The sequence below is a fragment of the Anas platyrhynchos genome, chromosome 1, assembly GCF_047663525.1.
Source record: "Anas platyrhynchos isolate ZD024472 breed Pekin duck chromosome 1, IASCAAS_PekinDuck_T2T, whole genome shotgun sequence".
Classification (NCBI taxonomy): Eukaryota; Metazoa; Chordata; class Aves; order Anseriformes; family Anatidae; genus Anas; species Anas platyrhynchos.
The window spans coordinates 204,813,243-204,839,145 of NC_092587.1; the positions used below are offsets into that span (position 1 = coordinate 204,813,243).

A 25,903-nucleotide genomic window follows, 5' to 3' on the forward strand; every position below is an offset into this window, starting at 1 on the left:
TCCTGGTCACCCTGCTTGGGGTGTCCCTGCTTCAACAGGGGTTGGACCAGGTGGCCTGCAGAGGTCCCTGCCAACCTCAATCATTCTGTGATTCTGTGATTCCTCACATTCTCCAAGAGCAGATCTCACCACATGGACAAGTCGCATGAGTCCATGTGCCTCCTTGCCCTGCTGGGATGTTGTTTCACGAGCTGAAGAGCTTTTGGGGGATATTTTCTCCAAGCCGATGATACCATGAGAGCTCTCAGCTGCAGCAAGTTGGTGTGTTTGGTGTTCTGTGGGGCAGAGATTATGCGAGTCTCTTTTGGGGAGACATTTAGCCATCCCAGGAGGCTGAGTTGGAGTTCTTGTCTCTTCCAGGCACAAGGGAGTCAGCCTTTGTGTATGCCCTTTCTGCTGCTGCCATCAGTCACACCATTGCCAGAGCCTGCACCACCGGGGACCTCCCTGGCTGTTCCTGTGGTCCCATCCCAGGTGAGACACCTGGACCTGGGTATCGATGGGGAGGATGTGCAGACAACCTCAACTATGGTCTTATCATGGGGTCCAAATTTTCAGATGCTCCCATGAAGATGAAAAAATCAGGATCACAAGCCAATAAACTGATGCATCTGCACAACAGTGAAGTAGGGAGACAGGTAACAAATCCACGAGAGTTATTGTACTTGTACAACCATCTGTAGGGGTCGGTCGCTCTGTGAGGTTCAGTGTCTCTGTCAGCTAGCGAAAGGAGCAGGTTTCTCCCAGATTGCTCTGAACTCCTTTGGCCTGCTGAAGACTCTGGCTGTATAACTCATGCTGGGACTCAGGAGGCCCTGAATGCTAACAGCAGCCCTCTAGAACCGTGGGTGGGATGTCCCATTGCCACCGTATCCGTAGCTGAGGATGACTCTGGCTTGCTTACCCCAGGAGGTGTGGTGGGGATGGGTCCCGTAGTGCTCTGCCAAGGGCGTTGCACATGCAAAGTGCTGTGTAAGCACGGAGGATTATCATCTGCCAGACATGTCCAGCAGCAGCTGCCTCCCAGCCATCCCTGCAGCCAGGAGGGCTGATTTGTTCATTTCCAAACTGCTTCGCTAGTGATTACTCCCATATCTGGCAGAAGCTCTTTTTAACAGCTTGCATCCTGTGGGTGTGCCAACGCAGGGATAACGCTTACCATGCCTGGTGCTTGGCGTGCACCAGGGAGCAAATCCCCGCCGCTGCCCTCTGAGCAGCTGGAGAAATTGGGGTGGGGGGACTGTAAAGGTGAGCCCTGCACCCATCTCTGTGGCTTCAGCAGTTCCCAGCTCTGGTTCTGCCACACAACTTGATCCTTCCAGGGCTGCTTGCTCTCAGGCACTGAAGCAGATAAAATTTGGAGCATGCTGAGCTCATTGGCAGCTTACTCTGTAGCTACCATGTGAATTTACCTTTGCAGAGCACAACCCTGCCTCCTCTGGGTATTTTTCTCTACCATTTCCTGCATTCCCTCTGTGTCTGTTTATTATTATTATTATTATTATTATTATTATTATTATTATTATTATTGCAATGTCTTGTGTTTTCGTTTTAATTGCAATGGGCAAATTTTCATTTGGGATGGTGTTGTCATGGCTGGTGGATTCACCCTTTCCTGGCAGCATTCCCTGCCATTTCCTACAGTCATAAAATTAGAGATGTACCAAAGTAAAAGGCTTTACTGGCCCCATGGCCAGCAGAAAGGCAGGGTGAGGGTGCTTTGAATTCATCAAAGCCTTGACATCTGTTACCCAATGCTTAAATCTGCAGGAGGCAGAAATGCATGTTATATATCTATTTATGGATTGCTGTGAATTTCAGTTCCTTAAGAATTTTAGAGGGTGTAAATGCAGCCCCATGTAGATGTCTCATCAAAATGCAAAGTACTCTTTGGTCTGTTGGCTGCTAAGGTGTGAAAAGCACCCGGTGAAAGCAGTCCTGGGCTGCCAGAGATCACCACGGAGCTGTGGGATTTCATTCCCTCTGCACAGTAGCTGCCCTAGCATGTGCAGAAATCAGAGCAGCAGTTCTTTATTATACCAGTCTCCATTAAGAAAGAATCTTCATTAGCAAGGTTGTGAGATGTTTAGACTTAAGAGCATTTCCTAACTCCTGCCTTCCTTTTTTGCAGGTCTTAAAAGCCTCTCTTGAAATGAAATGTAAGTGCCATGGAGTTTCTGGGTCATGCTCTATCAAGACCTGTTGGAAAGGCCTTCAAGAGCTGCGAGACATTGCACTGGACCTCAAAAACAAGTATTTATCGGCCACCAAGGTTGTTCACCGGCCCATGGGCACACGCAAATACCTCGTGCCAAAGGATATTGATATCAGGCCGGTGAAAGAGACAGAGCTGATTTACCTACAGAGCTCGCCTGATTTCTGCATGAAGAACGAGAAAGTGGGGTCGCACGGGACCCAGGACAGGTGAGGGTTTCCGCAGCGGGTGCTGACTGCACTCTGCACCCCAAAGAAGGAAGGGGCAGAGGGGACCGTGTATGAATAAGAGGTAAATAACTGGGGAGGTTGCACGTGCGTGCAGGTACAGAACATCTGAATGAACAGTATGGTCCACAGATGCTCAAGGCTCTTTGTGGTGTTGCAGCCAAGACAGGGCTGTAGACACCTTTTCCATTATACTGGCAGGTACAAGATACCTTTTGAAATCCTCTCAGAAAGCCATTTGTGCAGCTCACCTCAGCAGGTGCAATGATCTAGCAGCTTATTTTTACTTTATTGAGCCCCTCTTGCAACCCTTGCTCGTGTGATGAGGTGTTACTCTACTTGAAGGTTCCCCTAAGCAGGCAAGTGTTAACCCAATTCGAACCAGTGCTTCCAGGCAGCCTTAAAAAGGCCCTGCCACCTACAAAGATTAATATTTAGGATTTTTCTGCCACTGCCTTTTAAAAATCCTGGTATTTTTGTCTCGTGTTTATGCATAGGTATATCTTAATCTCATTAACATTGGTGATTTAAGGCCATCACACCCAAACCTCCAGTGGGTACCATGCTGTCCCTTCCACGGGATGCAGATGTGTCTTCCCATCATCTGTTTAATTCCCTCTTTGACAAATCAGTTCCACTGTTGGGCAAATAGTTGTGTTTCCAGCATTCTGAAGAATTTTCAGGATTTTTGTTAAGTGCATGCAACAGCTGGATTTCAAGATGGCTTAATGTTGTTATTTGCTTACTTGGCTTCCTTCAGATAGTTCCTTTAATTCTTCATTCTTTGTGATGCTTTGTGGTGCAGTCTCAGGCAGTCACAAGGTGCATCCACCTCTTCTTTTTTTGGGTGTCTTCATTTTAATTCTTATTGGACACAGTGGTCTTTCCATGGTGTATTGAGAAATTAAGTGGAGAGAAGATTTTTACTGTCACAGAAGTGAAATAAATCATCTAAATGCACAAAAGAGACATCCTTTTGGGATACTTTTCTTTCAAGCAATGTTTGGTGAATGGTTTTTAGACGATACCCTTTGGCAATGGCCAAATTTAATCTGGAACCACAATTCTATAGACAATAAACTAACACTTATCTGGTGAAGCCGGCCTGGTGAAGGCGACAGTTGAGTGAGGCAGCTTATGGGAAGTGTGTCCTTTTTCTCCTGTGATGTTTGGTGACAGTTAGAGCTTTGTACCCTTCACCAGGACTGCAGGCAATGGCTGGACTGCCGTACAATAGCTCGTTCATTCCCAGTCCAGTGGTGGAGCAGTAATTAGCAGTGAAGATGTTTATGAGTCACTGAGGACTGTAGGGCACTGCATGTGCCGAGATTGTTTTCTGAAGGAAAATGTCATATAAGTGGAAGTGGTGTTTTTGTGGATTTGCATGGGTTTTGACAAATTCGTGTCTTGAAAAAGGCCTCTTTGTTGGGACATGCTGTTTCGCAACGAAAAAAATTGGGGAGGTTATTTGGAAATTGGTTTTATAGGAATCACGTGAAATCAACAGGTTGTGTCAAAAACAAACTGAATTCATTAGAGATCTGCCAAATGAAACATTTTCCATGAGCTGAAATCCTTTTAGAGGGGAGGGAGGCGTTACTTCCTATTCATCTAATTTCGTTTTACAGCAGATTTTGCCTTTTTATCCCAACTAGTGATGAAAAATATGTCAAGATCTTGAATGTGTTTTTTTTTTTCTTTTTTTTATTTTTTTTTTTATTGGGGATAGGAAAATATGTATTGCAGGCATCTGTTTATCCTGAGCTGGGCGACAGCAGTGATTGTGAGCCTTCCAGGCAAGGGTCCAGGGGAAGTGAGATTGAGTGAGGATTTAGAGGAGTGAGATATTAAGGCAGTAGGGGATGACGTTCAGAAGGAACCTGTCAAGAAATACTCCTTACTCTTGGATGTGCAAGATGATGATGAAGCAGGGGAGGAGGGCGAGATAGACCTGTGTTGAGCTGTAGGTCTCTTTCAGGCCAAGCTATAAGGTCATGTGTAGTTACACGCATTTTCAGTGCGGTTGAGAAGATGCCTGGTGTCTCAAAATTGGCAAGTGTAACACAAGCCACAGCAGCCCTTTGTTTTAGAGGAAAGAAGTAAAAAACCTCCACAATTAGAAATTAGAGGAAAGAAGTATAAAACCTCCACAATGTGTCGGGTTTATTCTTCTTCCTCCTTTTCCCATAGAAGCCTTTTTTCCTTCTACATTTTTTTCTCTCACGGAGAGGGCATTTGATGTATTTTAAACGCAGTGGCTCTGTTCCAGCTGTAGATAGTGGCTAATGACAGGGACAAGGAGCAAGAACACAAACAGACTGCTGTGGGAGAGGGCAGGAAAAAAAAAAAAAGTGTGGCTTATGCTTACCCTAAAAGATGTAAAACACTCATATGGAAATAGCCCAAAGATGTTTTTTATTTTATAAGCCAAGTCCCGGAGGCGTCTTAAGATTTTATCCTTGTGCACATCAAAATTTTTGGGGGGGAAATCCTGCTGTTTCCTACTGGGCTAATTTTTAAGGTCTTTTACAGCAAACATAATCAAAAAGGGATTTTAGTGGTGGTCCCTCCGTTTGTTTTCTCTCTTCTCTTCTATTCTTCCACCACCTGCCTGTTCCCTCTTTGACCTCTTTTTGGTCATGAGCAGGGGTTTGGGGATTCCTTGTAGGGTGCCATGGTGCAGAGCTGTCTCACTGTGCTCCAGGAGACCTCAGCCTGGGCAGAGGTTCCCATTGGAGAGGGACACTTTTTCAGGGAGTGTAGTGACAGGACAAGGCGTAATGGCTTTAAACTAAAAGAGGGTGGATTTCGATTAGATGTTAGGAGGAAATTGTTCCCTCTGAGGGCGCTGAGGGCCTGGTCCAGGCTGCTCAGAGGAGCTGGGGGTGCCCCAACCCTGGCAGTGCCCAAGGCCAGGCTGGTTGGGACTTGGGGCAGCCTGGGTTGGGGGGAGATATCCCTAACCATGGCAGGGGAGTTGGAATAAGATGGGCTTTAAAGTCCCTTCCAACCCAAACCACTCCCTCATTCCGTGATTTTTATGATTCTACGATTAACAACCCATTTCCCTGTTACCGGATTTAAAACATTCAGATTCCTGCATGTTCATTACACAATGTGAGTTGTTTCATATCACACGGAGACAAATTCCTTTCTGCTCTCCCTCTCCCCCAGGTCTGGTGCTTGCTAGGAGCACGCTGGAAGCAGGACAAGGGTTGATGGCTTAGTTGCAACACCTTGGACATATTGGGTTTCCACGTATGCTGTAGGGAACAATCCTGCACTGGCAGGTGGGTGGAAGGGATAATCTAATCAGCTGCTTCCATCTCTGTAATTATCCCTCACATGGCTCAGGCATATTGTGCGTTTCTCAGGCAGGAAAGGGAATCAAGTAACTTTATAGTGCAACCGCGTGAAAATCCACTCAGAAAACGTGAGCCCAATTACTCAGAATCCTTTCAGGGCTCTTCCCTTCACTTCTTTTCAAAGCCTTATTCAGAATGAGCCTGAAGTGTTTTCTAAGACATCCCAGCCTCTCTTAATTCCATGTTGAAATTAGAAATGGTTTGGGAATCTGCATGCCTCCAAGCAGTTGGGGTGTATCCAGATTTCAAAGCCAGGGAGCTGAACCCAAACCTGTGATTTGAAGCCTCACAACTCTTTGAAGTGCTCAAAATCTGATTAAGGAGCTGGGTTTTGCAACTGGTGTCCAAGGCTCCTGCAAACAGGCTTGCTGCAACCCGCACTGATTGCAGCCAAATTCCGTGTGTTTGTTTGCCACCATCATGCTTTTGTAGCAAATAAAAATCATCTGGAGACAAATCTAAAGAAGCTGATCTGTGGAGCAGCATGTGGATTGTATGACTTTCAATACAAGTCAAGCACGGGGAAATGCATATCCTGTATATATTCCTGTTTCAGAGCCTTCTTGGAAGAAAACACCCTATAACTCATCTTTTAACAAGGTAGTTCAGTTTCTCCTGCCTGAAGAATTTGTTATCAGCTTCAAGCAGAAGATAAATAATAGTAGATTATAAAAATGGGACCTCTTTTGTGAGAAAAGAAGCAAAAGTATTAACCTTCTTTATCGGTAGGGTGCAACGTGTCGTATTTCAAAGGCTGTTTAAGGTCCCATAAGGAATCCAAGGCAAGGGAAACTCTGCCATGCAAAAAGTCTCCAGCCCCCGAGGCCTTGCAGAGATTACTGAGCTGTTTATTACTGATCTTTCCCAGAGCAGCCTTGGAGCCCAGCAAATGAGGCTCCCTCCTTGCTGAAGATGGGAAGGAGCTCTCTTAATGCTGCAGAAATCAGGCTTCAATGTCGTGCTCAAACTAGGTTGCTCAGCCACCACTCCTTAGCTGACTCTAGCCATGAACGTGGCCATCCTTTGGTGGTTGCTCCTTGCTTATGTCTTGACTCTTTTACTTCTGCAATACAAAATATTTGGTCTTAATTCTCTCCCGAGGTGTCTCATGCTGATTTGTTTTGTTGGATAGGAACATGCATGGAGTTACCTGAACATGCTGCAAGGAGTTAGTGGCTGGTGGCTACCTCTTTGCCATTTTGGTGGTCCAGACATCCAGGCTGCTTAAATGCTATGAAGAAAGGACCCCATGTTATTCAATGTTCAATGACAGCCCTTTGTTTTGACCCTGTTAGTGTCCAGTCATTCTGCTTTTTTTTTTCACCTTCCTGAGTGCTTTGCATTGTGTGACTATGTGGGCAATGAAATTTCTTAGCAGAAGCATCCACACTTAGAGGGGAACGAGTGGTAGTTATGGGTAGACAACATCATTTGGTGTTTTTTTTTAGGTCCTCCTTAAGTTTCCATCACTCAGTGAGAGCACAAGGAACAATATGCTGAGCTTTGACTTTGAGTTCGTTATAATTTGTGTGATGGTTTAGTAACTTTTGGAACTGATGTTCATGGGATTCAACAAATAGCAAATAACTAGCAACAAAAAAATCCTCTGTGAGTGTTCCAGAAGTTTAAACCAAAGAAAAGTCAGAAAAATAGCTCCTTTCTGTTCCTTCCACCTGCCATTCCCACCTTCCCAAGGTAACATGTTCGTAATTGGCACCAATTTCAGTGGATGGGCCAGCTGTACTTTCTTGGGCTTTTTCTCATTTAAGCCCCAGGGAAGTTTGAATCCTTCCTGCTTTGAGAGACCTGAATTTGACCTGAAATCATTTGTAAATAATGAGAGTTCTGGTGGTTAAATATAATTTCATATAGTAAAATTGCAGTGGATAGTGAATTTGGGAAAAAAAAAAAAAAAGCCAGCTCTCCTAAACATATTTAGTCCCTCTGCCTCAAACTAGGGCTGGGAATGACTCCACAGAGCCTGATCATTTTAGCAGTGAGACGGAACTGAGAATACCTGGCCCGTTACTGAAGGTGTTTATCTACTCTCTAAAAAACAGCTTCTGGAACAACCCGTTCCAGAGCTTTACTGTCCTTAGGGCTAAATTTGTCTTAACCTGATTTTTTTTATTATTATTTTTTATTTTTCCAAATCCATCCAGTCATTTCTTGTCCTCTTTCCTCTGCGTATAAAGAACATTTGTTCTCTCCTTTTTGCAATAATCTTTTGTAGATGGGGAGTCAGCTCTTACTTCTCTAAGCCAGTTCCTTCAACCTTTTCTGCTTTCTGAACTGCTCCTCTGACTCTCCTGGGAAGGTTCCCACATTTATCTGGATCTTTCTCAAAGTGTGTTGCTTGCTTTGCATTTTAATCTACCCTCACAAAACGCTCTCGGTTCCTTTTGCCCCGGCATTATCCACAGGCTTGTAAGCTTGCTCTCTGTTCTTTAATGAAAATACAGGCTGGTTCCAGGATCTCCCTTGACATCTCCTTGCTGACATGAAGTATTGATAACTCTCTTTTGTACAGTTGTTCAGTGTCAGTCTCCAGATATTCCTTGTGGATGAGAAAGCAATTTAAAAGTAGTTAAGATCCTGCCCTCGAAATCGTACATGAAATTGTGCACTTTGATGTATTTTTAGCAATGCCCATTGTTTTACATGCTTCCTGGGGGACTCGAATTATTTTTCTTTCCTTTATGTACTGCTGTGCAGCATGACATTACCGGAGCAAAGGGCACTAGAGAGACGACGAGGAACTTGATCTAAAAGAGAGAAAAGAAAGTATTTCTTTACACAGCAGTAGTGTCTTCTGGGACTTGTGGCTGCTGGAGTTCATGGAGACAGGTGGTTTCCCTGCGGTCAGAAAGGGATGAGACAAACCCATGGCCAACATGCCCACAGGGGGATCCTCTGAGGTCAAACAGGAATGTCTCTTCTGTCATCCCTAACGCAACAGCCCAGATGCTGGTGGAGTACGAGGGGGAAGACTGCAGAAAGTGGACAGATTTGTGTTTTCTTCTCTAAATAGCATCTCCCACAGCCATTGCAGAATCCTGGGCCAGGCAGGACATTTCTTAGGTCCTTGTAAGCAGCTCCCACATCTCACTCTTGCAAGGCCCTAAAAGATCTGAAAATGCAATCCTAAACAGGATGGTGGAAGGTGGATGGTTTGCAGGTAGAGGACTCACTGATCTTGCTTTTGACTAGAAAATCTTGCTCGAGTTCTCCTAGCACATGGCTTGGGTGGTTTTAAGGAGAGCTTGAGCAAGCTGCCGTTCACTTTGTGCTCCTGCCTGCTGTACTTAAGATTTCCAGATGAAATTCCTCCTGCAGCTCACTGCAGAACAAAGCAGAAAACCTCCTCCCCCCCTCTGCAAGAGAGAAAAATGGGTATTTTAAAATGCAAATCCCCCTGAAGGTAACAGTGAGATGGCTTGGAGATGTGAGACAGGGAAGACTCTTAGAGGTGCCAAGATGTCCTTGCCCATCCGTGCCAGAGACCACCCCCGTGATGAGGCTGTTGGGGCTCAGGGAGTGATGCACGGCAGTGTTTTCACAAAGAGGGCTGGAAGGGGGAGTTTTGGACAAGCAGACTGAGCAGGATTTGTCCAGTCAGCAGGGCTGACCTCCTCCCTTCTTGCTTGAAGAAGGACAAAGCACCGTGGCAACGTGAAAGCCTGTTCCTGAGCCAGGACCTTGGCTGGGATTGTGGCCGAAGCATCGTTTTTCACCAGTCTTCCAAGTGCTGCTAGAGGTTACGGTGTTGTGTTAAGATGCAATCGCCTGTGTTCATGTTTTCTCTCCGAGACTCGGGAGGAGGGCATTTCTCCGAGTTGCTGGAATTGTGCTGGACCGGGCCCAAAACAAATGAGACTGAACTTAACCCATCAGCAGGGAGCCTGCTGAGATCGCAGCCGTGGGCTCTGAAAGCAGATGCTTGGGGGCAGCTTCTGTGGGTAAACTCTGGTCTTCGGGCTCCTTTGTCTTTCTCCACTTGCTTTTTGTATGGCTAGTTACAGCTGAGAAACTAACTTTGTTTCAGTTTGTTTAAAAAGAAAAAAGAAAATCAAGATAATTCACCCGTGACTATAATTTAAAACAGAGAACAATATGCCTGGTTAGTGGCATTGTCAGAAAAGCTTTCTAGAAACACATTTAGGTTCGGGATAGAGTCAAAAGCTTTGCTTTGGCTCCTTACTCCTTCTTCCTTCCAAAATGTCACTGTTCCTTGATCCCAAACTGAGGGAAGCTTGGGGATTTGGGGTAAGATTTTGTTCTTTTCCTATATTTCAGGCTGAAAGGGATGGACACAGCTATGGGAAAGCCCGTTTAGGTCATTTTCCCCCCCCTCAAACCACAGGAGTTGGGTGCAAGGAAAGGGTGATTCCTTGAACCCAGGCAACAGGTGGAAGGGCTTTGCTCTCTAAACGGGATAAATTTCACTCTCTGGTGGTGAACTGGAGCCAGAGTGGCACCATGTCCCTTTCCTTGGCCATTTTAATGATTTTTTTTTGCACAAGGGGGCAGGGACACACCGCACACCCAGCCCTGTGCTCCTGCAGATTCCCAGTCCTCACCAGGGGAACCTCCACACAGCAACTTTTCCAGCCACCGGTAAAGCTGAGTAAGGTTGTCAAATTCCCTCCCTTCTTCTAATGTCACCATCCCTATATTTGAACCTTTGCTCTGAATATTTAATGCATTTACAAATACATTTATGAGGAGTCATTCGGAGGTTTCCTGGCAGAGGGGCCCCGGCCCCCAGGGCAGTAACAACGCCTTTGGTTCAGCATTAGGCAAACACACTTGGTGTGGTTGCAGACTTTGCCTTCGGTAGAGGCTTTCAAAGGTTTGTAAATATTTACACACACTCCCGAATGAAGGGGAGAAGGGGGGGAGCCTTTAAAAACTGAACCTGGGGAGGAATGCAAGTCAGAAATAACAAACAGGAGGCCCGCCTGAGTCAGAAATAAATAAGAGAAGAACAAGAACAAAATCCCAACACCTCATTAATCCCATAACTTCTCCTAAAGCATTACCTCATGAGGAATTTCTATAAATCTCATGGATTTGTTTTCATCTATTAATGGAGTGCTCAGCTCAAGCGTCCGAATTTCTCCTTTCCCTGCCCCAAATTTGCCTCAAACTGTTTCTGTCCAAAACAGCCAGGCAGGATGAGATTTAGGAGAGATGTCAGCAATCTCCCTGCAATCTTCAAATCGCCTTTCTTGCAGCAATGTCAAGTCTCCACCAAGTTCACAGGCTCACCGTGTTGGGTGCATAATGAGATCTTTTACACTAAACCATTAGTGTCAGGCATCTGACCAAACATGAACACTTTCACCCTTGCTTATCTTTACAGCCCCTGGAGAAATGGCATCTCCAGGGCGTGGTTCATTTCATCCAAAAGTCAATGCTTGTTGTGTTTTCACATCTATCTGCTTGAAGTATTTTAGGAGAGTTTGATAGTTGATCTTTGAGGTTGGCTGAGGATCCAGCTCTTCAGCCCCTTCCGAGGCTTCTCCATGCTGGCGATCAAGGAAAAAGATTCCCCAGTTCGTGGGTTATTTCCAAAAACCTCAAGCCAGCTCCTTGCATGCATTTGAAGCAAGGGAACCCCACACAATGCCCGACTTATCCCGACGAGCCTGGCTTTAATTAAAAGCAGAAGCAAAACAAGCAGTGAAAGGCCGTGTGATATTTGGCGACTTGTCATCCTGCGCTGCGCTCCCGCTGTGCTGCCTGCTCCTGGGTCAGGGCTCGGGGTGGGACAGGGGCAGCTCCCCGGCTGCTTCTGCTGGGCTGGGACACACTTGGAGGGAAAAATGCAGAGTCCTGGCCCTGCTAGGATCGGTTGTAATTTCCCTGAGAGGTTCAGGGCTGAATAATGGCTGTAGGAGTCTGCTCAGGAGCTTTCCCTGCCTGGGATCATTGGCACGGAGCCTGTGCAAACACTCTCTGGCTGCAGGGTTCGTCCCCTATGATTTTCAGGTTAGGTCGTGCTGGACAAACACCGGTGTTTGTTCTTTAGGGCATCATCTTACCCCAGCTCCTTTCAGACAGCCTCAGAGCCTGCCTGGAGATACACTTTGGTAGGGACGATGAGTTTATGTTGTGGTGAAGGTATCACAATAGCTTTGCTTCTTGGCCTATGTGGGAGCCAGTTCCTGCCCACCTCGGACAACAGGCAGCCTGAATCCTTTTAAGCCTGAACTGAGGGGCAGAAGTGGAATTTAATGCTATTTTGGGAGCAGGTGATCACAGAACCACAGAGTGTTTTAGGTTGGAAGGGACATCTGGAGGTCATTAGACCCAAACCTCCTGCCTAAACGGGACTTTATGGTCATAGAAACAGAACCACAGAATGGTTTGGGTTGGAAGGGACATTAAGGATCATCTAATTTCAGTGTCCTGCCATGGTCAGGAACACCTCCCACTAGGTCACATCCCATCCAACTGGAGCTCTTCTCAGCCCTAAGCAGGTTGCCCAGAAAAATGCAAGTGCAGCCCTGGTTCTCCACCACGCTGCCTTCACCCAGCACCTCACACCACCACAGACACTGCCCCATCCTTGGTTGGGAAAGCCCCGCTGGCGTTTACAACTTCTCACCACCTTTCCTTTCTTCCAGGCAATGCAACAAGACCTCCAACGGGAGCGACAGCTGTGACCTGATGTGCTGCGGCAGAGGCTACAACCCCTACATGGACAAAGTGGTGGAGCGGTGCCACTGCAAATACCACTGGTGCTGCTACGTGACCTGTAAAAAGTGCGAGAGGACTGTCGAGAGATACGTGTGCAAGTGAAAGCCCCTCACTCCGCCCGGGAGCTGAGACGCCAGCGGCACCCCAGCACTATTCAGAGAAGAGAAAACATTTCCCCGACTAGACGTCGTTCATCTTGTAAAGACACGGACTTGAAGACAGATGGTAGGAGGGCAAAAAAAAAAAAAAAAAAGCAAAAAAAAAAGCAATCATGCCACGTAAAAATGAGACCCTTAAAAATGTAAAAAACCAGAAGGCTTTTCCCCACCAATAAAATGCTCTCTGAGAAGACAAAAACTCATTTGGGATGGTATCTTCTTCCAAAATATTTCGTATGGTTGCCAATAATTTCCAGCCATCAAGTGCCTTAATATTTTGAGAAGCAAAATTAGAAACTTTCCCTTGGGGAAGAAAAGCAACACCTGCCTGAAAATAACCAAGGCTCACACCTGCTTGTGCCTTCTCACAGAGGTACCGAGTCTGCTTTAGGACCATCCCAGAAGCAAAAACGCTACAACTGTTCAGCAATAACTGCATTTATTGCCAAAGACTTAATTTTTAACGCGGAAGCATCCACTCAGGATGGTAAAGGTGGAAAGATTTCAGGTCCATGCCCTGAAATGACTAACCCATTTTAACCTTTCTTTTAAGCAGGTCTGTGACTTCCCAGTTGCTGCTACAGGGAAAGCTGTCCCTGAGTTGTCTGGGCTGGATGGGGCTTCACACTCAGCCATGGAAAATAAAAACAACTATGGGATGCCAGAGACAGCGAGAGTAGGGCACACTGAGAAGGATTTAATGGGGTCCTTGGGTTGCAGTGGGTCCATTAGGATAAAGTACAAAAGTGAAGTGAAAATACAGTGGAAAAAAATAAGAAGAAAGCTCCTGCTCTCTTTCTGTCTTGCCCTTTGGCAACTCACACTTGTTCTGCCACACTGGGCCATCCAGTCCTTAGGGAAAGGTGCCACTGCCTCTCTCCCCCTAGCAAAACTATTGACCCAGCCCCAAAAAAACACAGAGAGCAGAGCAGGTCCAGTCCTGGCACGCAGATGTGCAGGGTAGCAGCTATTCCCTGCAGAAAGGAGTGGGAACACATCAGTCCTTCGCATGGCCCTGCCCTGGCGCAGAGAAAACCACTATGGGTGGCTGTACATATTTTCTTTTGTATGCAGACATACAGAAATATTTATAAGATATATCTTGCGCTTTCCTCTACTCTTCTTCCTACGTAAATATATCTATATACTATAAACAAGCCTTAACAATAGTATGAAATAAATGCTGAAGTTACTGGTGCATCAGCAGAATGTTAGCTTATTATGTTTCACTCAAGGACATTGTTTCCTACTTGGAAAGCAAACCCCGGTCTCCCTCCCAAGGACAGGAGAAGAGCAAGGCTCGAGGCACTCGCTGGCGTGCGATCGATAAGTTCCTGTATTCCCTGTTTCCCCAGCCTCTTTATTTTGAGCAGAATTAGCCAAGATACAGTCAAGATAATGAAATGGAGCACTTGGAGGAAGGAAGAGTCACCGTTCTTGTTCCTTTTTTTTTGTTGTGCATTGGTTAAATATCCCAGTGCCCTCAGGGAGTGCAGTCACAAACATGACTGATGCTTCTCATGGGTGGCTTGTTTCTCACTCCTGAGTGCAGAGAGATGCTGTGCAGCGGAGGTTTTAGCTCAAGTTCAGTTGCTTTGCCTCTCTTTTTTTGCTACGGGCATTCACCTCTGTGTCTCTGTTAGGAAAAGGGACACTGGAGAGGGATGTCTGCTCCAGGAGAAGGCTGTGAGGTCCTTCAAATCATTTTTGGGGAGCCTGCTCTGCAATCAAAGTCATGTAAGCAGCCAGCAAATCACTCCTACACAAATGTGGGGACAGTGGCACTTCCCTAGAGGGAAACACTCTTTTCCTTTTCTTCCCAACCAGCCACTCTCTAGGAGCCAACTGCTTCTGACTTGCCTCTGAGCAGCACCGGGGAGCTAGCAGAAAATAGCGTGGTGGGCTGTAGAGCAAAATTAGAGATGTTTCATTCTCTAGCATTGCGTGCAAGCAAAATTAGTGATATTTTGTTCTCCTCAGCTACTTTGCTTTGCTGTAATGGGTTTGGTCTCCTCCGTGCCTTTCCCTCCCCCAGCCCCGAGGAGGCAAAAAGAGGCCTTTGGTACTTTGTCAGTGGTTTGTGTTATTGTCACCCCATAAAAGCTGGTGGACTGAAATGTCTCCGCAGCACGGTGTGATGAGCGGTTGGGTGTCTTTAGGCTGACATGCAGACAGGTCGGTGGCACGGGTCCCACTGCTCTCCAAAGCCAGAATTTGGCTTTGTTTGATATTGTAAAGACAAAGTCAGCTTTCATTCTTTTAAGGAATTTTCTTTTTTTAATTCCAGTTTCTGACGAAGCCAAGGGATGTTCTGACTGAAGGAAAACTTGAGCATTTCAATTCTGTGCTGTAATGACTTTTTCTTGCTCCCTTGCTGATGTCTTGAGTCTTTGGGCTTGGCGCAAAAAATAGCGAGATGGAAGAAATGCTCCGTATGCACATTGTTTTCAGCTGCATTTCACTCCTCCAATGTCAGGCCCTTGTTCCTCAGCTGCTTTTCCCATGTCAGGCGAAATCTTATCTTTGCAGAACGAGAGAAGATGTGAGTAAGCCTACCAGGCATCTGCAGGTCCTCAGACCCCAAGGTGGGAAGTGACCTCTAGATGTTGAATTGAAATGGCTGCAGTGCTTGGAGGATTGTGGTTCGGTGCATCCAGGCTCAAAATCTCTTCTTGCTCCTCCCGAAATCCTTCACAACTGGCTTCATCTGTGCTTTGCTTCTTTGAGTCACTGAGGCCCCAGCCCATGTCCTAGGCTGTTGATGTATGAATCAATGCTGCTACGCTCTTTTTGCCATAACTCCCAAGTTTCAGAAACCTTTTTCTTCTCTTCAGTGGCTGAACCCTAACCAGCACCCCTTGTTGCACAGCCCTGTTTCATCCAGCAAATTAGGGTCATCGAGCTCCTGGTGTTCTGGGTGCTTTTCTCCTGGCATCAGCATCAAAGTGCAGAGAGAGGTTTGCCCAGAGAAGCTGTGGGTGCTCCATCCCTGGCAGTGCCCAAGGCCAGCCTGGATGGGGTTTTGAGCAACCTGGTGTAGTGGGAGATGTCCCTGCCCATGGCAGGGGGTTGGAGTTAGGTGATCTTTGAGGTCCCTTCCAACCCAAACTATTCTGTGATTCTATGAAAGAGGCCAGAAGGGAGAAGTGCTCTTGCTTGCAATTGCAATGCTCAGTGCAATGAGAGTCAGAAACGCAGCTGCCAATTAATTCTGTGCATGTATGGCCTGAAAGAACATTTGCCACAAACCAAATTTGCAGTTTTTTGCAAGGAAACTGTATCCCTAACAGCAGAGCAACACCTTGCATACCAACCCTGTGGCAGTAAGCTTTCAAGACTTTGCTCCAAAACACAAAAGTCTTTCATCTTCTGAATGAAATGGCTTTAATTAATGTGACTGTATCTGTAGGGTGATGCTACAGTTCCCTGTCTCCTAACATGCCCTGCTAGGTCCCAGCAGCTGGCATAATTTGGCTTAGCTCCACATCCTACTATACAGCTTTGTTACATTAGCTGGGAAAATACAGCTGATATATTCCCATAAACATTTCCCATAAACCATTTCAAAATATTGCAATATTACCCTTGAGGGAAAAAAGACAAGCTATCTTGAAAAGTATTATGTTGGTGGCTTTGTAGCATTTATTCATTCGGAAAAAAAAAAATGAATTTCCAAAAATCCGTGGTTTAATAAAACAGCTTGTACTTAATGCTATTTCCAAATCTGAGGATTTAAACCTTGCACGCATCCAGCTGGCTTTATACTTTTTGATGAATTTCCCCCATCCTCACCCCCTTCCAGCTTTATATCATTTAGGTTGCTCCCCAAGGTAGGCAAACGACATTCATTATAGAAGACTCCCATCCAATTTTATTTATTTTTTTATATTTTGGTCTGCAAAATGGAAAGTATCTTCATCATGCTCAAGCAGGCACCCTGTGAGTGTTTCATGTACAGCTACAAAAGCCCTTGGTGAGGGGAACGGGAGGGGAAAGGAGGCACAAATCGGAATACAATAATTGTGCCTTTGTCAGGAAAGAGATATTAGAGTCCTCAAGGGACCATGGCTGCTTTCTGCTAGAAAACAGAACCATGAGCATCCTCTCAGTGAGCCACGCATGCGGTGCACACCCCAGGTACCAGCCTGGGGAAGATGCTGAGAGGATGCTCTGGAGGTACAAGGGGATGAGGGTAGCAGGAGGAAAGCTCAGCCCTGGGCTTTTCCTTCTCCTGCACTTCATTTGCAAACAGATTCCTGATGGGATCACTCCAGGAATCAAACAGAATCGAAGCAGGAAGCTGTGAAGCCATCTCTCATGGTCTGGAGTCATTTTTTCTCTCCCAAACCAAAATCCTAGCCAGTCCTTCTCCTTACCACGCACTCTACAACCTCGTCCTTGACTCCCTCACCCCACCACAAAGGATTTGCCTTCCCTGTGTGGAAACACCATCATTTTGTCCCCAAGAGCAGACTGGACCCAGACTTTGTCCTCCTCACGTGGGAGACAGAGCAGAAAACAAGACTTGGGAGAGGGGGGAAAGAACAGGAAACTTGAAATCCACCTGAGATTAATGACTTTAACATGCACAACATGTTTTGTTTTGCTTTGTTTTCCCCTCAGGAGCAGTTTCATCAGTCAGATGGAGTTTGATTAAATATTTCAGCAGAGCTATGGTTTATTCATCTAGAACAAAAGTTACCCCCTGTTCAGGGACGCAGCATTCGCTTTGTTTCCTAATTATAAGAGCAACAATAATAATAAAAAATAATAACAATGGTATGCATTGTGGATCGTCATTTTGTTGTTTGTTTGTTTTTGTTAAAAGTGAAAATGTGCTTTTGTCTGCCTTGTAAATATGAAATGAGTTATTTTAAAGATCATGTCTGTGTTATGTGGAGTTGTTTTTTGTTTTGTTTTTTACTCCTTTAAGTGGAATTTTTTCAAGGCTTTCACCAGAACCACATGGCCTGGAAATGTCTCCTAAAAATAATAATAATTAAAAAAAAAAAAAAGCAGAAGAGGGTGTCACATAATCAAACGACACCAGGAGCTGGGGCAGGAGGGGAAATGCTGCAAACACCACATCCCCTCTGCATGTGGGGATGAACCTGGTGCAAGAAATCTGCTGTGGGTCGCTGTGCACGGAGAATATGCCCATCCACACCACACAGCCACAACCCAAATGGGGACTGCTCACCCTCTCCGAGCTAAACACGTGTGTAAGTGCTCCTCTGGACCAGGGCCAAAGTGCTGAAAACCTTGGGAGGACTGAAGGGCGGTTATCGATACCTCAGATCTCTCTAAGTGGTAACTGCTGACAAACACGGGCTTTTTGAAATGGAGAGGCACATTTCTTTCTGATTTTCTAGGGTTAACGCCGGGCCCCAAATTCATCCGGTCTGGGATCGGAGCTGTGGCATTGCTCGGTGGTGATGGACTATGAAGCTGGGTTGGAGCAAAGGTGGGAGGTGAGAATAAAAGCAGGTGAAATCAGGTAGGGGTCTATGCCATCTCCACGGGTCTGAGTCGAGGCAGAAAAAGCTGGAAGGGAAGGGGAAAAATAAACCATTGGAAAAGCTTTGTAGTTGTGGGAACAGTGTGGGGACATTAGCAAGGGATGAAGTGAGAGCCACTTGTCTCCCCCATTTCTTGCCAACTCTCCCAACCCCATTTTTGTCTTAATCTGGGGGCTCTGGGAGCGTGTGGCAGCTCCGCTTCACCCTCCCCAAGCATCAGCTGCTTTCTCTAAATTAATGTGGAATTTCATAGGAAAGGGAGGTTTCCCTTTTCTTCCCCTTCGTCTTATCCTAAATTTTCAAGCTGTTTAGGCTGAGCTCTATAAAATGGATGATTATAAAAATCACTAATGGCAGCAACTACACCAACAAAGAAAACCAACTGGTGGGCAGAGCTCAGGGCAGATTCCTCCCGGCTCTGGCAGGCTGATCATGCAAAGGAAGACCCAAACCCTGCTTTGCTATGAGCAGACTCTGCAAGCATGCACCACCTGCAGCTCCTTTCCACTCCACTACCTGTTCGATACGCAATTAACTTTACAAAGTGCTGCACGTGTCAACCAGGGCCGAGGTCAGGCAGGAAAAACGTTTCCTTTTCGAAACTCCAGATAGACCAAATGCTCTGTCCGGGGCTGCTCTCCTCATCTGGTTTGGACAGATTAAAATACCACCTCCCTGCTCACCTCTGCAGGTGCTTCCTTCCTTGCTGCAGGCAGCGGGTGAGCACAGGCTGGAAATATCCTTGCACTGAAAAAGCAAAAAACAAAAAACAAAAAACACCAAAAACCTGCATATCCACGCTTGAGGAGCAGCCCTTGGTGTGACGTTAAAGCGTCAACCTGACAGCTGCAAAGAATTGCTTGATTTAAGGCAGTCACAGCTCCCCAGCTCGCCCTGACCTCCACGCATAACTCTTCCTCAGCAGCCTGCAGGGAAGCATCTGGTGCCTTTTGAGGCTCTGCAGAGGACTGCAGGGGGACCTTGGCCCCACAGAAGACCCCTGTCCACCTAGGCTGGAAGGGGAAAGCCCAGGGGACACCCCAGGGTATTTCAAATAGCTCCAGCATTCATGCAATTGGATTACATCTGTGCATCTGTGGATACTCAGGCACACTTTCTTCCCTCCATAGCACTGGTCCCAAGGGCTCTGACAGGCCCACCATGGACTAACAAGCTGGGTGACACTCCAAAATGAGCTCTGCAAAGCCATCTGTAAGCTGATCCTGCCTGGCACAGGCCAGCTCAGACCTCCAGACCACAGGATCATCAAGATGGGCTTCTGAGTTAAAAAAGGGCTTCAGTGCAAAGTCCCAGGTTCTTGAAAATCCTGGGAAGTCAGATGAGATTTATCCTTATCTGGATGCTCAGCGTAGAGATCCTTCTGTTTTGATGTTTGGTCTTGATATGAACCAAGCAAATAAGATGTTAGGCCTAGCTGGACTATTAGAACCAGAGCATGATCCTAAATAGCTGCTGTGCCCAGGATGATTTCAGCTGACATCTGTTATTTTACATAAATTGCTTAAATACACTTCTAAATAAAACAACAAAACACAGTAGGTGATATCAAGTACTGTAATCACCTAAATGTGGCTGGTTAGATTCACTTTTTCCTCTTCTCTCCATTAGAGGGAACATTTTCGTCTCGGGACTTGCAGATAATTCCGAGATAACCAAAGAAGTTAATTCTCCTGGAGTTTACTAAGAAAAACAAACCATCCATGCACCCTGTCCACTTTGTGGTTGCAACCAAATGTCAGACTCCAGTCCCCTGAACTTGACCCATATTGTTAATTGCTCTGGTACAAAGCATAATTTTTTTTCCCCAGCCATTAAAGAGGCTATTCCCGATAGTAAAATGTAAACAGAGAAACTTCAAAGAACAAAATGAATGCCATACAGTAACTGTGTTTTACTGGATTGCTGGTAGAAGATTTCTCCTTGAAAAATATTTTCCATTACTCTATGTGGTCTGGTGAACAGCTTAAGTGCCCTGGCTTACCTTTAGGAGACTTAGATAAGCCGAGAGATCTCCCTGCATAGAAATACACTGATCCTCTTCTCAATTTCATCCTTTTCTCCTCAAAATGATCCTGGTCAGTCTAATGAGATTGACCTTGTTTCTTGTTGCTTATATCCTGCTAATGCTTTTGAAAGCTTCTCTCAATGGTGTGTATATTGGATGAAGCACAGGAGAATAGGGGAATCACAGAGAGTAAATTGAAATACTCCGAAGCCAAAAATCCTGCACGCAGGGGCTGGCACTTCAAAATGCCTTTCAGGCACCTACATTCAGTAGTGAGACTTGAGTGTCCGAGTGACTGATATCTTTCTGTGCCTTTTTATTCTTTTTCAGCCCAGAACAGCTGTTTATTCCCAACTTTACAACTGACGTAAATGTATAATTAGGGTAGATGTAAATGAATGGGTCCAGGAATTCACCATAATTTTTCTTTAACAACAATCCCACCCTCTCCTGGCACAAGAAAATCTCCTCCAAGCTTTCCTTCTTGCCTGGGTCCCACGTTGTATGAGGTGCTCCCGTACAGACAGGCACCTGGTTGGAGAATTATCTCATGAAACTTCAGGTGACTGCAGTGAAGATGTCTACAACTGAGCTAACTCGGCATCATCTTGCTGATGGATGTGTGCCAGGGAGGCACAAACTGGCTCCATACCCTTTACAATGCTGTTTTTTACCCTGCTGTGGGGTAGGAATATATGAATTGTTTTTTACCTGGTTTACTTCTGAGCTCCAACTAGACTAATTCTGGATTATAACCGAATCCAAGACTGGTCCTGCTGGGTTTCCTCCTCAGGGATTTTCCAATGCTTCAGCTGAGGCTAGGTAACAGAGCTATGAAGCTATGATATGTTACAAATCTAGCGGAGGTGGGTTTATATTTATCATTGCCCTGTAACTAGGAGTGACACACACAAAAAAAAGATTAAAGTAATAAAACCCAAAATAGAACATCTTCTTATAGTTTTTATTTTTTTTCTTTATTATTTTTTTTTTAAGGACCGAAGTTTTCAACTAGGATTTGCCATGACAGGATAAAGTACATTTTCAGACTCAGCTTCTTAATGGGCTACATCTGCTTAATGTAATTTTGCATCTGAACTGTGTCTTGTCAGATGCAAGCACAGTCAGGGCTGCACTCAGCAGTACTCACTTTCTCTGGAATCAGATAAACTCAGCCCAATAAATTAGTTTTACTGCTCTCACTATCACCCTGTTATCATTGTGAGTGATTTAGTCTGGGCTTCCCAAACTTCCCCATTCCTTCCCAATAAAAGGAATTGAACCTCCAAAGTCATATTTATATATATATATATATAATATCATTCCCTCTCTTTCCTTTTCTTTCTCTCTTTTTCTTTCTCTCTTTTTCTTTCTCTCTACTTTTTTTTTTTCTCTCTCTCTCTTCAATGACATGAAGTAGTTCAGTTACAATTTTTTAAAGTGCAGTTTTTTTTGCTCAGAGGGAAGTTATTTAATTAAGAAATTGTGACTTGGTTCTCAGCTGGTGCAAATCAGCAGCAGTGATTTATACCAGCTGGACATACGAATTCTGGTGTTTGGTAGCAGATTTTAGAAGGCTTACCTTGTAAAGTGCATTGGACTGTGCATTATATTAGCTACAGGAACATTTTGTAAAAATGCAGTTATGTTTGACACCATCTTTTTTTCATATCCTTTATATCCCCACATTGTCTGCATGGTTAAACCAGAGGAAAGATGGACTTGTTGTTGCAGAACAGAGCAGGAACTGGGTGATAATGGTCTAAGCTCTCTCTTATATCATGGGCGAGTCTGGAATCTGAGGTGCTGAATATCCCATTCGAGGTACTGACAGCTCACAAGCCCAGCTGGAGCCCACGGTGCTTTACGGGGATCTAAGGGGCCTCCAGAGGCAAGTGGAGCTGTGACAGATGCAGCCTACAGGTTGGATGCTCAAGAAGGAAGAAGGTGGGAATACATTTGAAAGGTATTTCATTTTCTCAGGAAGACTGACAGACCTATTCCTGGGGCAAATGGATTAAAGGAATGACAATAAATACATGGATCTCTGATTAGGGACATCTTAGATCCAGGAGATCATCTCTTGCTCTTCTCACAAGGCTACCTATGGCTGGCAGAGGGTTAGAAAAAGAGAGAACACTTGGTACTGGCAATGGCCTAAAGCACCTGGTAAACTTGCCCAGATTCTGTCTATCAGAACTGAGAATTGGAGGAGAGGTGGCAAGTTCGGGTAAACTGTGAGGACTTCAGTTTGCACCCTGATTTTCTAAATATCTAAGCCTTTTGGGAGATTTTTCTAAGTATATAAGCCTTTTGGGATGTTCTTCTTCTGTCTTCATGAGTGGCTCTAAGTCTGTCCTCTGCTGGTATCTTCTGATATCTCCTGATCTCAGTGGCCAGTTCCAGTGAACTTCGGCAGGGGATTGATGTGTCAAGAGCATCAAAGGTGGGAGGTATCCCCGTTGCTGACTCAGTTCACCCTGCAGTCCCTCTATAATCAGTGATTAGAAATTAGCATTTGTGTGCCTGTTTCATCTGGGTGTAAAATGGCCCAGAAATGCTCCAAAACAGCACACTGTCATGGTACTCCAGTTACACTTGCCGTACTTCGAGGAAAAACAAAGTAACAGTGCTTCTAGTAGAGTGAGGTAAATTCATTTAGCAATAATAACCCCAAACTCTTGGAGCTGACTCCCTGTCTCTATTCTGGCTAAACTGTCACTGAAATATGCTAAATCATCATCATAATGTGTCAAAGAAAGGCATTTCTCTATGAAACACCAATTCATTTTCCTGCTCTCCTTTATGTTCACTTATAACCAGGGCTTCTTAAGTGTGTGCCTGAGAGTGGAAAACCAAATTATTCTTCAAATGTGGAGTCTCAGCTACAGCTGAACTTTCTGTTTGGACTTTGACCAAGGTGCTGGGCTTAGATCCCAGTTCTGGAGCTACCAGATGGACCACATTACTCTCACTTACAGAACCCTATCAGACAAACTGTTTCGACCAAGAACAGGTCTGCTGCTCCTGGAAGGTGTGAGGTACTAATGAGCTATTGTGTTCCTGCTGCCGGTGCCATGCTTCTTCTGGTACCTGTCCCAGCTGGCATTGTACTTGTTTCTTACATTCCTTGGATCAGAGGAATGGGGAAGGGTCTAGAGGAGACACAGCCCTGCTAGCAGATGGGGTAAGGCCAGATGGATGTTCCTAAATGAGGACCACTGGCATCTCAGCATCACAGCAGCCTGAAGGTTTCATGTCGAAATGTCTCAGCCCAGCCAACAGGCTGTGCCAAAGGGAGAGACGTGTTGGAAATCACACTTCTTTCTTGGACTCGAGTGAAAAGTACAGCCCCAAGATACCTGTGTCTTTGTCTGCATCTGACCAGTAAATAAAACAGGCTGGAGCCGTTTCACTGCCCCCCCCCCCCCCCATCCCCAGGGCAAGTGGCACAGGAGAATTGGCAAACAGATGGCTTTTATACCCCAAACAGATAACTTTGCTCATTCTGACTTTTGTCAATGATCCTTGCCCTTTGTTGGGATGACCAAGCCGGGACATTGTCTGGTCTCACCAGCTGGTGTGGACCTCAAACAGAGTAAGTTAAGGAATAAGTTAATAATTGAGCAGTTTGGAAGATCATGGGACAGAGCTGGAGCCATTGATCTGGCTGTAGCTGGCTCATTAACACAAACACAGCTTTGAAGGCTTAGGACTGGGTCCCCTTTATTTATTTTTCTTGTTCCAGTGCCCTCCAGAAAACCAGAAGATGACACACCCAACAGATAGACCTCAGGCAGTGATCCTGGGCCACAACATGGTCACGAATCCATAGAGAGAGATACAGCCTTTTCTTCCAATTAATAAATAAATATAAAAAAGTTCATCTCACAAAAACACTAAGTTGTTGACCGCAGGAAATGAACTACTTTCATCCTCACTGGTGACACCAGGTCTGGTTTTGCTTTACTCATTTACCTTCTTGCTCAATAAATTGAAGTATGAGGGATGAGATGAAGTGGTGGGTCCCATACTACCTTCAGGCTCTCCTGAGCTGCTGCTTTTCCTTCACAGCTTTCTTCCATCCACTTTGATGAACAAACAGAGAGGATGGAGGTCCTGGCAAGCCCTGACACCCTGTGGTAAGCCTACGACCAATGACTGGGGCTCAGCCCGCATGCAATTGGAAGGTCTACAGGAAGGAGAGAAAAATCTGCTAGAGTAAAAGAAGCATGTATCACTCTTGGGAGGAACTAACAGAGGTCGCAAAAGCCCCTTCCTGCTATATCTCCTATGGGACAGGAGAATAGGACAATTAACCAGGAAGGACTAGCAGCAAACTTCTGTTTTTCCTCTCTCTCAGTTATGGCAGGCAAACTCTGTACCTCCATTACACTTCTGTACCATGTACGAGATCCCTTAATATGCTGCTCAGAGAGAGGAGTGAATGATGAGGACCAGAGGCTGGCCCCAAATCCCTCAGGAGCTGGTAGCTTCACTGTCTTTACAGCTCAGCTAGCTTTGGGCACAGGGTTTCAAGAATAGACTCCTTAGAGGTATATTGCATGGTGCTCACCTAGGTCACAGAGGTTTCTACTTCAGCCTTTGCACCTTGTCTGGGGCAGTGGAAACATGCTCAGGTATTGCAAGGTGAGGGCTGCAGGGGAAGCAGAAGCCTCTCCATCATGAGCAGCTGGATGGAGGGCTGGGGAAACAGCCCACAAGACCTTCATGGCACTACCTAACCTCACCAGCATCCAGCACTGAATGTCCTGCAAAAGAAGGTGCAAAAGCATGTGTTTGGCAGCGTGGCCACCCACCTCATCATGCTTTCCATCCATGGGAAAGTATCTGCAATGGGCTCAGGAGTGCTGGTTGGCTCAAGGCAGAGCTCGTTGCACAGCCTGTGTGGGGTTTGTAAGCATATGAAGTCAATCATGACCCGGGTGTAGAGCTGGGTGGGAAGCCAAGGGCCTGACATGACCGTGCTGCTCTGTGTGTGCAAAAAGGCAGGCAGCGGGTTTCAAAGTGGGCTGGAAGGCGCAGGGCTGGGGACCACCGAGAAAAGAAAGTGCAACAATCAAGGGAAAGAAGGGAATGAAGTCACCGATTGCCTCTCAAGGCTGTATTTTAAAATGTCACCTGATTGGTTTTCAAGCCAGAAAGGTTTCAGGTCCAGTGAGTTTCCAGTAATGATGGTAAAATAGGGAGGAGCATTGAAAGGAATTTGTAAACTTTGTATTTCTTTCCCAGTATTTTAAAGTTTCATGAAAAGGACTTTTGTCCTTCCTGGCTTGAAAACAAACTTGGGAGTAAAACTGGTCTATGTTCAACAAGAGAAAAGATTTTTTTTTTTTTTCTCAGAAAGATTTCCCATACTTGGGTTTGTGACACTGGAGGCTTTTTAAAGAAAGAAACATTTCTCTGTGTTTATGCAAAATTTCATGTTTCGCACATTTTCCTGTGTGGAAACAGCCTTTTTGTGGGCAGAATCCCCAAAGCCACAGGCTGCCAGTCCCAGGAGGGAATGAGACATTTATAATCACAATACAATTTTGCCACCTCCACCATTTGAAGATAGCATTACAAAAGGCATGGCCATCTTCCAGCTGTTATGTGCTGGAGCAGCACAACCAGAGGCCAAGGACTCTTTTGGGCCTGCTCTTCTCCAGCCACAGCCAGTGCTCC

General features: G+C 45.6%; 1 protein-coding gene across 3 annotated transcripts in view; it reads left to right on the forward strand.

Moving 5' to 3' along the window:
- The window catches only part of WNT11 (Wnt family member 11), a 31,890-nt gene extending 14,438 nt beyond the window's left edge, over nucleotides 1–17,452 (forward strand). For 2 of the 3 annotated variants that reach the window (XM_005024086.6, XM_072032916.1), the window contains exons 4-6: nucleotides 361–638; nucleotides 2,132–2,424; nucleotides 12,440–17,452. In XM_005024086.6, coding sequence (XP_005024143.1) covers nucleotides 361–638; nucleotides 2,132–2,424; nucleotides 12,440–12,614 — 746 coding nt within the window. In that variant the 3' untranslated portion in view covers nucleotides 12,615–17,452. The remainder of the gene's footprint in view (nucleotides 1–360; nucleotides 639–2,131; nucleotides 2,425–12,439) is intronic. The other variant, XM_005024087.6, reaches the window with a different exon arrangement.
- Nucleotides 17,453–25,903: the final 8,451 nt, after the last annotated feature.